This window comes from Nerophis lumbriciformis, linkage group LG01 (assembly GCF_033978685.3).
Source record: "Nerophis lumbriciformis linkage group LG01, RoL_Nlum_v2.1, whole genome shotgun sequence".
NCBI lineage: Eukaryota > Metazoa > Chordata > Actinopteri > Syngnathiformes > Syngnathidae > Nerophis > Nerophis lumbriciformis.
Genome location: NC_084548.2, coordinates 35,026,072 through 35,043,185, shown reverse-complemented (window position 1 = coordinate 35,043,185; position 17,114 = coordinate 35,026,072). Strand labels below are relative to the sequence as shown.

Here is a 17,114-nt window from a genome sequence, read left to right as displayed (position 1 = left end):
AGATTAATCGTGATTAAATATTTTAATCGTTAAACAGCCCTAATTTATGTACTATATATATATATATATATAGTACTAGTACTTAACATGACGTTAGTTTATTTGCACAACCAGGTCTTGGTAGGTATATTTAGGCATAGCAACCACAAAAGAACACAATGTGATTTCTTGTTCTTTCTTTGAATTTAGTTCTGTTGAAAACATTACTAATATTGTGGAGAATAAACTTGATTGCATTACAGAAAGTTTCTCAAATCAAATGTTCCAACGAACATTTTACAACGTGATCGCTGCAGACACAAGCGGTTCGATTGTATTCCATAAGATGATGAAAGGGATTATTCTTAAGAGTAATTTCCTTTGACAAACTTTTGTTTTTTCCCTGACTTTATTACCTTTATGAACCACTTCTATGAAAGCTCTTTCTTATTGCTCTATTTGAACGATTGAAACACCCAAGAACAAAACAGTTATACGCCATTTTCTGCTCAAACTCACCACTCACTCACACTTGTTTTAAAGCTACGCTCAAACTGCTTGACCATCGTGTGAATTGAGCAGAGAAGAAGAACAATGGATATGACGTCACATGCAACCCAGCTATTGACACATGTCATATGTGCATCTCCTAGTTATTCTAGTAATGTAACTTGTGTCAATGTCATAATACTACTTTGCATTACTTTTTGGCAACCAGGAAACTTCAGCACAGTGGCCAAGACCACACAGCGGTTTAACAGTACAGGTTCCACTGAGAACAGGCCTTGACATGGTATATTTACGTGGTTATACAAGCTGTGCACCGAGTACTTAACATTACCAAAGTATCACTTCTTTATTATTGTCCCATGAAAAGATTAATTTATAAAAAACTACAGAAATGTGCATGGTGTAGTCACTTTTGTAATGTACTCTATACCTGTATCTTGCTAAGTTAGCATATACTCCCCTCTGTTCTTTGAAACTGAGCTTATGCCTAGCCTCTCCTGTGCCTGCAATCCCCAGATCTGGAGTAAAAACATCAAAGTGAAAAGCATCAATCTAACATCTTTAAAGAAACATGGAAAAGTTTATGAAGATGGTAAGTAACTCCACGGTTCACTGAAATGTTAATGTCACTCCCCAATTTCTGTTGGAAAGGGTTCTTCAGAATAAAGATAACTACAATGTATGTGTTTTGTATCCTCAGAGCAATTTAGTTCCTTGGTGTGGTCCCACTCAGAGACACACCTCTTATATGTGGCTGAAAAAAAGAGACCCAAGGCAGAGTCTTACTTCCAGGTATGTAAACATTGTCAGTAGGGCTACAGCTATCCAATATTTTAGTAATTAAGTAATATAAATGTTTTCGAGTTATCAAACGGAACACACTTTCTAGCCGCATTGCGTCTTTTAGGGAAACTACCGGTAGTTGAAATAAACAAGAATTTTTGAGATGACCTTTAGTCTTTCTTCCTATTAAGGCACACTACATTAAAATTGCACTATTACCATTGAAGCATCATTATATATAACTTATATTAGAAAATAAATGTGTATCCTAATACCAGGTAATCAAAACACTAAGTTTAAGTATGATACATTGAGTGACAGTGTATTTAACCAATTAACACGTACATATTTAAAAAGGTATTAATTGGAGGAGTAGCATTGGAATTTAGGACAAACAGCTCGTTAGCATTAACATACAAACAGTAGACCTAACAAGCCCCTATATGTTTCAAAACAGCCTTCGTTATGCAATCGAACATATAAGATTAAATTCAAGTTTACCTTGTTTTTGGTTGTTTGATGCTCTTGCATACACTGAACAAAATATAAACGTAACCCCGTTGTTTTTGTTCCCATTTTTAATGAGTTGTCCTCAAACATTTAAAACTTACACTCCATATACACAAAATACATATTCCTCTCAAATATTGTTAAAAAAATCTGTCTAAATCTGTGTTAGTGAGCATTTCTTCTTTGCCAAGATAGTCCATCCGACCTCACAGGTGTGGCATATCACGATGCTGATTAAACAGCATGATTATTGTACAGGTGTGCCTTAGGCTGCCCACAATAAAAGGCCACTCTGAAATGTGAAGTTTTATCACACAGCACGATGCCACAGATGTCCAAAGTTTTGAGGGAACGTCCAGTTGACATGCTGACTGCAGGAATGTCCACCAGAGCGGTTGCCCATGAATTGAATGTTCATGTCTCTACCATAAGCCGTCTCCAAAGGCGTTTCAGAGATTTTGGCAGTACATCCAGCTGGCCTCACCACTGCAGACCACGTGTAACCACACCAGCCCAGGACCTCCACATCCAGCAGGTGCACCTCCATGATCGTCTGAAACCAGCCAGCCGGACAGCTGCTGCAACAATTAGTTTGCATAACCAAATAATGTCTACACAAACTGTGAGAAACTGTCTCAGAGAAGCTCATCTGCATGCTCGTCGTCCTCATCGGGGTCTCGACCTGACTGCAGTTCATTGTCTTCACCGTCTTGAGTGGGCAAATGCTCACAGTTTTCACTCTTCAGGGCAGATGGCAGGCAGCGTGTGTGGCGTCGTGTGGGAGAGCGGTTTGCTGATGTCAACGTTGTGAATCGCTTGGCCCATGGTGGGGATGGGGTTATGGTATGGGCGTATTTTATGGACAATATTTTGAATGCACAGAGATACCGTGAAGAGATTTTACGGCCCATTTTAATGCCATTCACCCGAGACCATCACCTCATGTTGCAGCATGACAATGCACAGCCTTATGTTGCAAGGATCTGTACACACTTCCTGGTAGCTGAAATCATCCCAGTTCTTGCATGGCCAGCATACTCACCAGACATGTCACCCATTGAGCATGTTTGGGATGCTGTGGATCGGCTTATACGACAGCGTGTTCCAATTCCTGCCAATATCCAGCATCTTCGCACAGCCATTGAAGAGGAGTGGACCAACATTCCACAGGCCACAATCAACAACCTGATCAACTCTATGTGAAGGAGATGTGTTGCACTACGTGAGGCAAATAGTGGTCACACCAGATACTGACTGCTTTTCTGACCTTGTCAGACCCCCAATAGAGCAAAATTGCACATTTCACAGTGGCCTTTTATTGTGGGCAGCGTAAGGGACAGCTGATCAATAATCATGCATTTAATCAGCATCTTGATATGCCACACCTGTGAGGTGGGGTGGATGATCTTGGCAAAGAAGAAATGCTCACTAACAAATATTTAGACAGATTTTTGAACAATATTTGAGAGGAATAGGTTTTTTGTGTATATAGTAAAAGTTCTAGATCTTTGAGTTCAACTCATGAAAAATTGGAGCAAAAAACTTATTTGAGAGGAATAGGTTTTTTGTGTATATAGTAAAAGTTCTAGATCTTTGAGTTCAACTCATGAAAAATTGGAGCAAAAAACAAAAGTGTTGCGTTTATATTTTTGTCCAGTATATGCAGAATGCTTTCTTGTAATGTGCATTGATGTAGTGTTATTGTGAATTGCAACCTCCCTTTGACAGTGCAAACATTTCACCACACTGTCTTTTTCTGTTTGAAATTATTACAAAACTTATTTTGTCTTCTTTGGGCCCTTGGCTCGCTTTCCACCTTGTCGTTTTTCTTTGATCATCACTCTCAGCATTCCACAGTTCCCGCCACACAAACACACAGACCACATCGACCACAGAGCAACCTACATTACCAATAGGTACGTCGTTCCCATGTGTGCTCTATCACAGCATTATTCCGGAAACCATGTCTGAATATTTGATTAATTAAACTAATCCATAGAAGCAATAACTGTACAGAGATGGGCAGAGCCAAAACATATGTATTAAGCTAGCTGGAGACTGTTGACACCGATCACATAATATGGATATTCCATCATACATCTTAACCAGTCGGACCTTGGTATAATATGTATGATGTATTAGCATGCATTGAATGAGGCTCTGTCTGGCACAGAAAGAAGACATGTGAACTCTATTTAAAATCTACTTATTTTACTTCAAAGACTCAGGGCGTAAAATTAAAAAAAATGGTTAGAAATAAGTAGGGCTGGGCGATATGGCCTTTTTTTAATATCTCGATATTTTTAGGTCATGTCACGATACACGATATATATCTTGATATTTTGCCTTAGCCTTGAATTAACACTTGATGCATATAATCACAGCAGTATGATGATTCTATGTGTCTACATTAAAACATTCTTGTTCATACTGCATTAATATATGCTCATTTTAAACTTTCATGCAGAGAGGGAAATCACAACTAAATCAATTGACCGAAACTGTATTTATTAAACAGTTATTAAGCAGTGGCACAAACATTGATGTAATTTCAAAACAGAAAGTGCAAGATTGTCAGAGACATTTTAAAACAAGCTATTAGTGCACTTTTGTGCATGATGTCACTAAGATGACATATCAAAACAACACTAAATTAAAGTGCACTTTTTGTACAGAACACCACTACAACAGTTTAAAACAAATAAAGTGCACTTTTGTACATGATGTCACACAAGATATTTCAATAACTGTCAAATAAAAATGAGCTGCATAATAGGAAATCAAATGTGGTAGGATTCTGCGGACGTTATCTCCTTCTGTTGTTGACTATTTTTTTCATACGGTGTTGATGTGGAAATGGTTGCCTCGGCATTTTGTTGGTGTGGCACCGAACGGAGATGTTGACATGCAGAGTTTCAAGCACTCCTCATTCTCTAGCGGGTGACTTTTCAAATCATGCTTCATATTAGCAGTAATTCTACTTTTTGTAGCAACACTTTTGCCCCACACCTGACAAATTACGGTTGTCTGTTCGACATAGTCCCGCTTGAAGCCAAACCACCGCCAGACGATGGACCCCGCGCTGTTTTTCTTGGGAATTCATTATTCCTTCATTTGTTACCAGATTCGCACCTATTACTCTCGTATTACCACTCGCACCACAGCTAACTGTACCCATGCCGCTACCTCTCTGCTCCGCGAGGGCGTATACGTATGTGACGTATGTAAGAAGGTGCGCTTGTTTTGTATCTCTGAGACAGACAGAGACAAACCCGCGATATATCGAGTATATTCGATATATCGCCCAGTCCTAGAAATAAGTGTAATTGATCCTTTTAAAGTTGGAAACAATGTCAAAAACACAAAAACTGTCAGTTGGTAAATCTGTAAACGTAGAGAAAGTATTATAAACAAAATAGCAGATCTTTAGATATCTAGAACAGTGTTGCTCAGGGAGTTAAAACTTATTACAAAGGTGTTGAAAAGAGGCAAAAGAGTTGTTAATGTATAAATCTTTAATGTTGTTGATCCCTAGACTTGACTATCTTAAAAAGCCACTATTGACAAGAAAAGGAGGAAAAGCATGATTAGCAGTGATGAGTGCAAGACTGGAAATAGTCTGCAAACCAAAATAACATAATAAACTTAACCCAAATCCTAAATTAAGTTTTTACAGTTGTATTTTTTGTAAATGCAAAAGTAGTTGAGTGAATTGGAAAATGAACCAGAGCTCTAGGGGATACCAGTTTAGTTGAATTTGCCTCCAGAACCAGCCGTAACCGGGGAGGATAGAATTCTTCATATTGTAGCCAATATTTAAGAATTATAATGTTGGTGGCCCAGTAGTAAAGCCTAAAGTTTGCTAGTGCGAATCCCCCCTGACGATTTGGATCTCTGCAAATATTGTTTACGTAACCTGTGAGTCTTTTTATTCCAAATGAAGTCTAAAATCTGACAATGTAATGTACGAAAGAAGGACTGACCCTGCGTGTAGCACAGTAGAGGCAAACGTTTTGGGATTTAATATTATTTGTCCTGACTGAGGTCTCAGGGGACTAATATAGGAACTTAGTGCATGAATTCAAACAGTAAAGATGAATCTCTTCCACTCCATTTGGTTAAATGCCTTTTCAGCATCCTTATATATCACTGCTTCTTCAGTGTTAAAAGCAGACACATTGTACAACATATTGCAAAGACATTGAAGATTAGAAGTAGAGTGCCTATTTCGAATGAACCCGGTTTAAACCGCAATATAAATAGAAGGGAGAATAGTATCCAGACGTCAAGCCAGCAGTTTGGCTAATGATTTACCAGGCTAATAGAATGATACAAAGTGCACGACGAAGGATCCTTGCCTTTTTTTAAGAGGAGAGAAATTGAAGCCTGGTTAAGCGTTTGCAGGAGGCGGCCGAATTTAAACGATTTATTGTACGTGTCCAACAATATGGGGGCTAGCTTATGTCAACATTTATTTTTAAATTTGGGAGGATAACCATCTGGTTACAGAGATTTACCGTTTTGTAGTGATAACGCCGCAACATTCAATATCGCAAGAGTAATTGCCCTTTACCGCAACTGATCAACCGAGGAGATGTCCAAATTGGCCCAAAAAAATGTATCAAGCTCAGAGAGGAACATTGAGCAGATGAGTAGATGGACGCATATGAATTCTTAAATACATTTTTGATCTCAAGATCATCTGTATCTATGTCTGAATCAGATTTAATCTGCGGAATAAAGGCGTAGTTGATGAGCTAATAGTTAACTAGCTTTATCGCCATGTTCAATGAACTCAGATCTTGAACGGAGCATTTGTTCAGTAACACGGTCTGTTGTAAGGACATCAAGTTATGCCTGTAGAGAGAGCTTTTCCGTTTTAAAAGGTAGAGTACAGGTTGTCTAATACAAATACTGTATGTGTTGTCAAACTAGTCAATTTATTCTTCCTGAGATTTTTCTCTTAACTTATATAGGATATTATCTCCCCCCTAATGTATGCCTTCAGCGCCTCCCATAGTACAGAGGCCGAAACCCCAGAAGCCTTGTTTAAGAGCACAAAAAATCAATTTGACGTGAAACTAAATCCACAAAGTAATCGTGTATTGAGATGCCGTAGTGCACATGTGGTTTTCAGGTTTATAAAAAGTAAATCCATTGCAATTGGAGCATGATCAGAGATAACAACTGCATCATATTTGCACAATTAAATTATTATTAACTAAAATTATAAATATAATATATATATATATATATAATATACAATTATAAAAACTATATCATATAAAAATCATATAAAAATATAATGTAACATTGTTGCTGGACAAGTTTTGGGTGTTAAGCAGACAAGCTGGGGATCAAGTTAACAGTTAAAGTCTCAATCTAGTATTAAATAGTACATTGACAAATCGGCGAGATTCAGAAAAATGTGTCATCGTCATAGTTGGAAGCATAAACATTTACGAGGGCTACTGGGTTGTTGGAAATCTGGCCAGTGACGATAACAAACCTCCCATTTGGATCAGAAATACTATTCAAGTGTACTAAAGGAACATAATTATGTAGCAAAATTGCAACTCCGCTTGATTTGCCCGAAAAGGAAAAATGGTAAGTCCATCCATCTATCCATACTCTCCTCAGCCTCAAGTGATCAGAAGGTTTAAGAAGAGTCTCCTGCAAAAAGATTACTTGGGCTCCCAAATGATGAAGATGATAATATCTTCTCTCGTTTTATAGGATTATTAAGCGCTTGACAGTTAAAACTGGTAAACCAATACCACACCCGCCAGACTTCGCTGTTAGGTTAGGCTGGGTCATAGCAAAAAGGTGCAAGCATCAAATATACAGTGTACAAAAATGCAAGTCTCTTGTAGAACTCAAAAAAACATACTTGACTGATGCAAATAAAAGAAAAACAAAGCAGTGGCCCCGGCAAGCCCTCCCACAAACTCTTGCAGAAGCATCCTTCTAAACAGGGTGTGTGCAACATCCCCTCGTTACAAAAAACAACCATCGCGCCTCTTCTACTTTATAAACAAACACAGTAGGCACCAAAATTGTGACATCGAGTTAGCAAATAAAGTGCACTAAGGTACTGTATATCTTTGAATATGATGAAAAAAGGCCATTTAATCACAGCTTTCTTTCAAAAGCTTCAATCGAATGTGCAAAAATTTGCCAAGTTCCTCAGCAGGTATAACCTTTTTACAAATGTAACCACTCCGAATTTACTACAAACTGCTCGGCATTGCAAAAAAGCTCTGAGAAATTGCCCTGACGCCGTTATCCCGTACATTTGCGATCACTCTGGTTGAATTATGAGCAAAACAGATCTGGGAAAGAACAGGCCGCAAAAGCCTCAAGCCCTGCTCTCCCGCCTGCGGATAAAGTTGGATCACGGAGGTGGCTATGGAGGTGGGGTGGCATGGCTCGGTTGGTAGAGCGGCCGTGCCAGCAACTTAAGTGTTCCACGTTCAATTCCCGCTTCCGCCATCCAAGTCACTTGGGCAAGATACTTTACCCACCTGCTCCCAGTGCCACCTACACTGGTTTAAATGAACTTAGATAATGGTTTCACTATGTAAAGTGCTTTGAGTCACTAGAGAAAAGCGCTATATAAATATAAATCATTATCGCTAGCTCAAGCACGAAAGATCTAAATGAAAAAAATTGGCTCAATAAAAGATGACTCAGCGAAACCACAAACTCGTCTACAAGAGGTTAAGTCTAGTCTAAACAAATATTCTGACCGCACTGTAGTGCTGGAGGGCGATGTCAGCAAGCTAAAGGCTGAGCTTCCTAAGCTCACCCAAAAGTTAGACGACTCGGAGGGACGGCAGCGCAGATGTAACACCCATTATGTTACGAGAACAATGGGAAGCCTGCAGATGTCACTGCCACGATGTTGAAGGAGATGTTGGGCTTATGCTGAACCGAGCACATAGAAGCCTGCGGCCACCACCAAATGATAGAGACCCCCCCCCTCCAGAGTCATAGCAGTGAAGTTTCACTACTTTCAGGAAAAGGAGGAACCTTTCCGGAGGGCCACCGCCAGGTCAACACTGCTACTACAACCTCCCCGACTATACTGCAGAGGTGGCCAAGAAACTAGCTACCTTCACGGCATAGTATTTCTGGCGTAAAGTTTGGGCTACTGTACCCCGCAGTTTTCCGCATCATGTCAGCGACGGCACAGAACAGACAGTTCACAGATCCTTCAACAGCTATAGACTTTATCAAATGCTCCTTTTTATTTTTATTTCATGGTTTAGCAACAGGTGTATCTTTTCTTTCCAATTTTGTATTTGTATTTTTATATTGGTTGAGTCACACAAAGACACTTGATAAGTTGGAACGTGAAAGGTATAAATAACCCGGTTAAATGTACCAGACTCTCCACACACCTAAAATCTTTAAATCCGGATGTGATGTACAGTCGTGGTCAAAAGTTTACATACACTTGTAAAGAAAATAATGTCAAGGCTGTCTTGAGTTTCCAATAATTTCTACAACTCAAATTTGTTTGTGATAGAGTGATTGGAGCACATACTTGTTGGTCACAAAAAACATCCATGAAGTTTGGTTCTTTTATGAATTTATTATGGGTCTACTGAAAATCTGACCAAATCTGCTGGGTCAAAAGTATACATACAGCAATGTTAATATTTGGTTACATGTCCCTTGGCAAATTTCACTGCAATAAGGCGCTTTTGGTAGCCACCCACAAGCTTCTGGCAAGCTTCTGGTTGAATTTTTGACCACTCCTCTCGACAAAATTGCTGCAATTCAGCTAAATTTTTTGGTTTTCTGACATGGACTTGTTTCTTCAGCATTGTCCACATGTTTTCAATGGGGTTTAAGTCAGGACTTTGGGAAGGCAATTTTAAAACCTTGATTCTAGCCTGATTTAGCCATTCCTTTACCTCTTTTGACGTATATTTGGGGTAATTTTCCTGTTGGAACACCCAACTGCGCCCAAGACCCAACCTACGGGCTGATGATTTTAGGTTGTCCTGAAGAATTTGGAAGTAATCCTCCTTTTTCATTGTCTCATGTACTCTCTGTAAAGCACCACTTCCATTGGCAGCAAAACAGGCCCAGAGCATAATACTACCACCACCATGCTTGATGGTAGGCTTGGTGTTCCTGGGATTAAAGGCCTCACCTTTTCTCTTCCAAACATATTGCTGGGTATTGTGGCCAAACAGCAACATTTTTGTTTCATCTGACCACAGAACTTTCCTCCAGAAGGTCTTATCTTTGTCGATGTGAGCAGCAGCAAACTTAAGACGAGCCTTAAGGTGTCGCTTCTGGAGCAAGGGCTTCCTTCTTACATGGTAGCCTCTCAGTCCATGGCGATGCAAAACACGTTTGACTGTGGACACCGAGACCTGTGTTCCAGCAGCTTCCAATTCATTGCAGACCTGCTTTTTGGTGGTTCTTGGTTGCTCTTGATCATCCTGACCAATTTTCTCTCCGTAGCAGCTATCACCTGCTGCTGAGAGAGCTATACCGCTGTGGGGCGGTATAGCTCGGTTGGTAGAGCGGCCGTGCCAGCAACTTGAGGGTTGCAGGTTCGATCCCCGCTTCCGCCATCCTAGTCACTGCCGTTGTGTCCTTGGGCAAGACACTTTACCCACCTGCTCCCAGTGCCACCCACACTGGTTTAAATGTAACTTAGATATTGGGTTTCACAATGTAAAGCGCTTTGAGTCACTTGAGAAAAAGCGCTATATAAAATGTAATTAACTTCACTTCACATAGCTTGCGTTTTCTTCCTGATCGTGGCAGTGACAAAACTGCCATGCACTTTATACTTATGAACAATTGTCTGCACAGTTGCTCTTGGGACCTCAAAGGCCTACTAAAATGCGATTTTCTTATTTAAACGGGGATAGCAGGTCCATTCTATGTGTCATACTTGATCATTTCGCGATATTGCCATATTTTTGCTGAAAGGATTTAGTAGAGAACATCGACGATAAAGTTCGCAACTTTTGGTCGCTGATAAAAAAGCCTTGCCTGTATCGGACGTCACAGGTTGTAGAGCTCCTCACATCTGCACATTGTTTACAATCATGGCCACCAGCAGCGAGAGCGATTCGGACCAAGAAAGTGACGATTTCCCCATTAATTTGAGCGAGGATGAAAGATTCGTGGATGAGGAAAGTGAGAGTGAAGGACTAGAGAGCAGCAGGAGCGATTCAGATAGGGAAGATGCTGTGAGAGGCGGGTGGGACCTGATATTCAGCTGGGAATGACTAAAACAGTAAATAAACACAAGACATATACATACTCTATTAGCCATAACACAACCAGGCTTATATTTAATATGCCACAAATTAATACCGCATAACAAACACCTCCCCCCTCCCGTCCATATAACCCGCCAATACAACTCAAACACCTGCACAACACACTCAATCCCACAGCCCAAAGTACCGTTCACCTCCCCAAAGTTCATACAGCACATATATTTCCCCAAAGTCCCCAAAGTTACGTACGTGACATGCACATAGCGGCACGCATGTACGGGCAAGCGATCAAATGTTTGGAAGCCGCAGCTGCATGCGTACTCACGGTACCGTGTCTGCGCATCCAACTAAAAGTCCTCCTGGAATGTAAACAATGAAACACCGGCTGTGATTGTGTTGCTGCAATCGGCCGCAATACACCGCTTCCCACCTACAGCTTTCTTCTTTGCTGTCTCCATTGTTCATTGAACAAATTGCAAAAGATTCACCAACACATGTCCAGAATACTGTGGAATTTTGCGATGAAAACAGACGACTTAATAGCTGGCCACCATGCTGTCCCAAAATGTCCTCTACAATCCGTGACGTCACGCGCTGACGTCATCATACCGAGACGTTTTCAGCAGGATATTTTGCGCAAAATTTAAAATTGCACTTTAGTAAGCTAACCCGGCCGTATTGGCATGTGTTGCAATGTTAAGATTTCATCATTGATATATAAACTATCAGACTGCGTGGTCGGTAGTAGTGGGTTTCAGTAGGCCTTCAAGCTGCTTAGAAATGGCTCCAAGTGACTTTCCTGACTTGTTCAAGTCAATGATTAGTTTTTCCGATCTGTGCTGAGTTCCTTTGAATTTCCCATTGTCACGTTTGTAATCGAGTCTATTGACTGCATCACATGAGCCCTATTTAAATGGGCTCAGAGAAGTCAACAGGTGTCGTCAATCATATTCACTCACTTGAAGTTAAAAGGCCATGCCATGAAGCTAATTTGATTTGATTGTAACTTTTCTACATCACCAAAATTGATAATGTATGTTGCTGTATGTATACTTTTGACCCAGCAGATTTGATCAGATATTGAGTAGACTCATAATAAATTCATAAAAGAACCAAACTTCATGAATGTTTTTTTGTGACAAACAAGTATGTGCTCCAATCACTCTATCACAAAAAAATAAGAGTTGTAGAAATTATTGGAAACTCAAGACAGCCATGACATTATGTCCTTCAAAAAGGTATGTAAACTTTTGACCATGACTGTACATGCAGGAAACACACCTTCGATTTAATGAACGTGTCAAACTACAAAAAATCATGGATAGGACAAATATTCTGCTCTCAATCAGAGGATAGGACCTGGGGTACAGCCATACTAATAAAAAGGAGCATTCCTTTCATGCCAATATCAACCATCGCGGACAGTAGATATGTTATCGACAAGGCAGTCTATATGGATGGCGTAAAGCCTCAGCAAATGTTTATGGGCCAAACTGGGATGACCCCCAATTCTTCTCCACTTTTATAGAAAAGTTACCAGACATTACCGAATACCAAATCATTTTAGGGGGAAACTTTAATTATGTACTTAACCCACCATTGTACTGATTGAACCCTAGACCAAACTGTAAACTCTCAAAAGTGGGTACTGTTCTTCAGAATTGTATGGAAGTATATGCTATTTATGACCCATGGAGGAATAGTCACCCAACTACTAAACAATTTCTTTCCGGTACATTAATCAAGAATAGATTTTTTTTGCCATAGACAGTGAGGTTACTACCCAACATAGCGAGGTGCCAATATAACAGACCCGGTCGCCCGGTCCAACTGGATGTTAGTTTCCCTGAATGCCCAAGGCCGAGTCACACATGGATGGTTGATCCCCTACTCATGTCTAAAGACTCCTTTTAAAGATGATTTCAGAGATTATTTCATGGACCTCAATCAAACCCCAGGAAGGAAAATTCATACTTTCTGGGAGGCGTTAAAGGCCTACCTCAGAGGCCAGATCAATTATTGCACCGCATTTCAGAGGAAAATCTACAAAAAACAACTCTTTCGAAGCGGTAAAGGCATTCGACTGCCTTGAATGGGGGTACCTTTCAGAAATGGATACAGACACTGTACTTCCCCCCTTTGGCGATAGTGCGTACAAACAATGTTGACTCAGACTTTTTTGATCTGCGCAGGGGTTGCAGACCAAGATGTAGCCTCTCTCCCGATCTGTTCAATTTGGCCACCAAACCACTAGCTATAGCTGTAAGAATAGATAATGAAGTTATGGGTATTTCACGCATGGAGTTAACATCCAATTCAATGCCCTTGTTGACTTCCTCACTGCCTTGTGAACATAAGGACCAAATGACAAACACCTTTGTGTCAAGTCTTCTCTGTAAATACGGTTACAGTTCAGAAGTACATTTCTCTCGCCGGCAAACGAGTATATTCTTCCCAATAGCTCAGAATATATGTTTAATGCCCTCAGTATCGTATAACGCATTCAAAATTTGGCATAATAAAAGTTTTCAATTTTGCAGTCATCTTTTCTCTACAACAATGAAAGAAGCTATTGACGGCTAAAATTATTAAGAAGTGCACTTAAAATGTATATATAATGTCACATTTCTGCGCAGCCACTACAAAACACGTCCTACATCGTCCTAGCTCAGCAGCGCCCCCCCAGTTTAAATAGAGTTCTAAACATAGTCCCACTCATAAATGTACAATGCTTTATAGTTTTGCTGCCGTATTTGATGCAATCTGCTTCTACATTCATGCAGTGTTTCGTGACCAGCAGGCTCTATAACATTTACCCAATGGTGCAAGAAACGTAAAAAAAAATACATAGAACGACCAAAAACTTATTTTTCCAAAATCTTCATTAGCTTTGGACCAACAGTCACAAAGAAATTATGACTTTTGTGTCAGGTATGTCAACTGTGGGGGCTTCCTCTAATGTATTGTTTGTAATCACTGTGCTATGCTGGTGCTTTTAGACTTGGACAAACTTTATTAATCCACTATCTTCCATTATTACACTTAAAATGTGTTTATTTTACTCTTTCAATGTCTACTCTGTCTATTTGTATTTGTGTTCAACTTTCTCTTCTGCTATTACCGAATAACATAATCTTAGTTTTACTGAGATTCAGTGATAGTCTGTTTTTGTGAAACCGTCTCTTTTAATTTGTTGATTTCTTCTTGTGCGTGGCGCAGTGGGAGAATGGCCGTGCGCGACCCGAGGGTCCCTGGTTCAATCCCCACCTAGTACCAACCTCGTCATGTCCGTTGTGTCCTGAGCAAGACACTTCACCCTTGCTCCTGATGGGTGCTGGTTAGCGCCTTGCATGGCAGCTCCCTCCATCAGTGTGTGAATGTGTGTGTGAATGGGTAAATGTGGAAGTAGTGTCAAAGCGCTTTGAGTACCTTGAAGGTAGAAAAGCGCTATACAAGTACAACCCATTTATCATTTATCATTATTTGTATTAGCTTCAGGGTGTTCTGTCCTGAACAAAACGCAGACATTGTTGTGTGTTTACCTCGCACAAGACACTGTAGTGTGTGGCTCTTTAGTGTTCTTCCCATACTTGTTTTCTTTCCGGGTTGTTGGGAAAGCGATGTAAACGCTTTCCGCATTTCTTGTGGGTGGAGCAGCCCCATGCTGCACAAAAGGGCATTTTTACATACAGAAAAACTAACAATGAAGCGCCGCAGTCACATACTGTAGCTTCAACCAAAGTTGGTAGCTGTCATGGCGCCCTGTAGGTACGTGAGTGCCTTTTTACCAATCATTGAAGAGATTGCCTGAAACCAGGTTACACACGACTCTTTAAGGTGCTACAGCCATGTATAGAGAGAGTATGGCATGTTGCAACTTGGTAACATCTCTTTTATTGGTAACAAGTCAAATGCAGGAAATATATGTTAATGCTCTGGGGCAATATATAACCAAACTCAAAAAAATATACAAACTGGACTTTCAGACAACACAGAAGGTGATCATACTACAGCAAAATAAGTTTCCTTCAAGGTTAGGCACATGTACTTAAAATACAATTAAAGGGTAAAATCACAAATGTTTTTTTAAGTTTATAAAAGTAAATAAATAGGGCTAAAGTACTTGACAACAGCATTATCATTAAAGTAAATTATTGTCTTTTTTTCCTTCTTGATTTTATTATTTTAAAAGTTAAAAGGCTTCATTGCCTCACTTGGTGTAAATCCCACCGCACGTCGCTGGTCAAGACTTTTTGGTAATAAATTAAACCCGAATTACATCTCAGTGCCATGCGGTTAAAGTTTTAATCCATACCAATTTTCTTTGTTACAGCTGCAGACGTTACATGTCGAGTTTTGTTTCCATTGCCATATTGGCAGGAGAAGCAGCTGCTAAAATTATTTGAACCAGCACTGGCTTCAGGCCTTCAGAGTGTACTTCACATTCTAAGTATTTGGATATTAGTTGTAACTCAATTGGTTAAACATAATAGACCAGTATAATGTACCCGGTGTGCTTTTAATGTCTATTGAGTCAGCCCTAATGAAGGACAAAGTTTGAGATCTACACTGTTTGGACATACAAATACGGTACCTCATTAACATTACAACGTCCTACAATCTTTAGTCAATCAGATCTTACTCACTTTTCCCTATAAATACAGTACCGGTAACTTGCAGCATTTCAGCATTAGAACAACAACTTTTTTACATTTGTTTTCTGCTGTGAACTACTTGAAGCTGAGTAAGCAGCAAGTATCTAGCTTTTGTGTCATTGTGTGTTCACCCAGCAAATTCAGAGACACAACACATGGGTCCAACTTGTCTTTAGAAATACACAAAACACGTCAAAAACTATCCTGACAGATAATGAAATACACAATATTATATCCCGTACCTGGTATGATCTGTATACAAAATTCATGGTTCGAGGTCTCCGAGCGCTCAGTTCTATTGCTCATCTCCACCATCTGCCATCCTGGCTCTTTACCACAGTTGGAACAACTGAATAATACCCAACTATCTTGATTTTGCGTGGTATATGTGTGATGTCCTGTCTTGGAGGTCTATGTTGAACCCACATACCAAATTACTTAGTGATTAATTGTGACCCTTAAAATGGATCAGTTGGTTGTTTAATATTATACATTAGAGGGGGCAAGAAGAAAAGAACAGCCACCCCATTGACACCATTAATTGTGTTAATTGTGTCACCTAGCTTATATGCACAAGTCAGCTCGCAAAGTGTCACTCAAAATATCACTGTTATTGTTTTGTCTTATTTTCTGATTTTAGAAAGAGTCTTCGGTGTTGTCCTCTACTCTGGATGAAGAAAATACTTCAGAGAAAAAGGAGTCTGTCAAAGTATTAAATGAGGCGTTTTGACACATTTATTTTTGTCGTCTTGTCTGGTTAATGTAATGTCCCTCCTTGCTTGATGTACAGGGGGAGCAGTTTGTCTTCTATGAGGACTGGGGAGAGACACTAGTTCAAAAGAGCCACCCAGTGCTCTGTGTTCTGGACATTGAGAGTGACAATGTGTCTGTATTAGAAGGAATACCTGAGAACATATCACCGGGACAGGTTGGTGTGATGATGTGGATGGTCTTGTTTGCTTTTATTATTTTGTACTTAACTAATAAAACATTAGCTTGATTTACCAATTGAAAATGAATCTCAAGGAATTTGTCTTTTTAATGGTGAATTAAAGTTTTAGCACAGTAAAACACATTTTCTTATTACGCGTTCTAAAATGTACACAAAAAAAAAAATTATTTGTAAAATAATAGTAATATATAATAATGCGGCTGTATTGTTTGTGTTTGACATGTTTTGGGGAGGATATTTTAATGGATTGTTACTTTGTTTGACAAATAAACAGCTTTTTAAAAGTCAATTTATTTTTTCTGTTTCTACAGGCATTTTGGGCTCCTGGTGACACAGGTGTGGTGTTTGTTGGATGGTGGCATGAGCCTTTTAGACTTGGCCTCAAGTTTTGTCCTAACAGGAGGTGATTGTAGAGTTAAAATCTGCATGACAACTAAAAGCATTATTTAGTATATTACTCATGTTTCTTTT

The 17,114-nt window shown here is 39.6% G+C and overlaps 1 protein-coding gene across 3 annotated transcripts in view; it reads left to right on the top strand.

Annotated features, from left to right (window-relative positions):
* LOC133619285 (acylamino-acid-releasing enzyme-like) overlaps positions 1–17,114 on the top strand; it is a 49,679-nt gene that overhangs the window by 20,279 nt on the left and 12,286 nt on the right. For all 3 annotated transcript variants that reach the window (XM_061980246.1, XM_061980263.1, XM_061980255.1), the window contains 5 exons: positions 1,006–1,081; positions 1,190–1,281; positions 16,332–16,400; positions 16,482–16,619; positions 16,955–17,046. In XM_061980246.1, the coding sequence (XP_061836230.1) occupies positions 1,006–1,081; positions 1,190–1,281; positions 16,332–16,400; positions 16,482–16,619; positions 16,955–17,046 (467 nt within the window). The remainder of the gene's footprint in view (positions 1–1,005; positions 1,082–1,189; positions 1,282–16,331; positions 16,401–16,481; positions 16,620–16,954; positions 17,047–17,114) is intronic.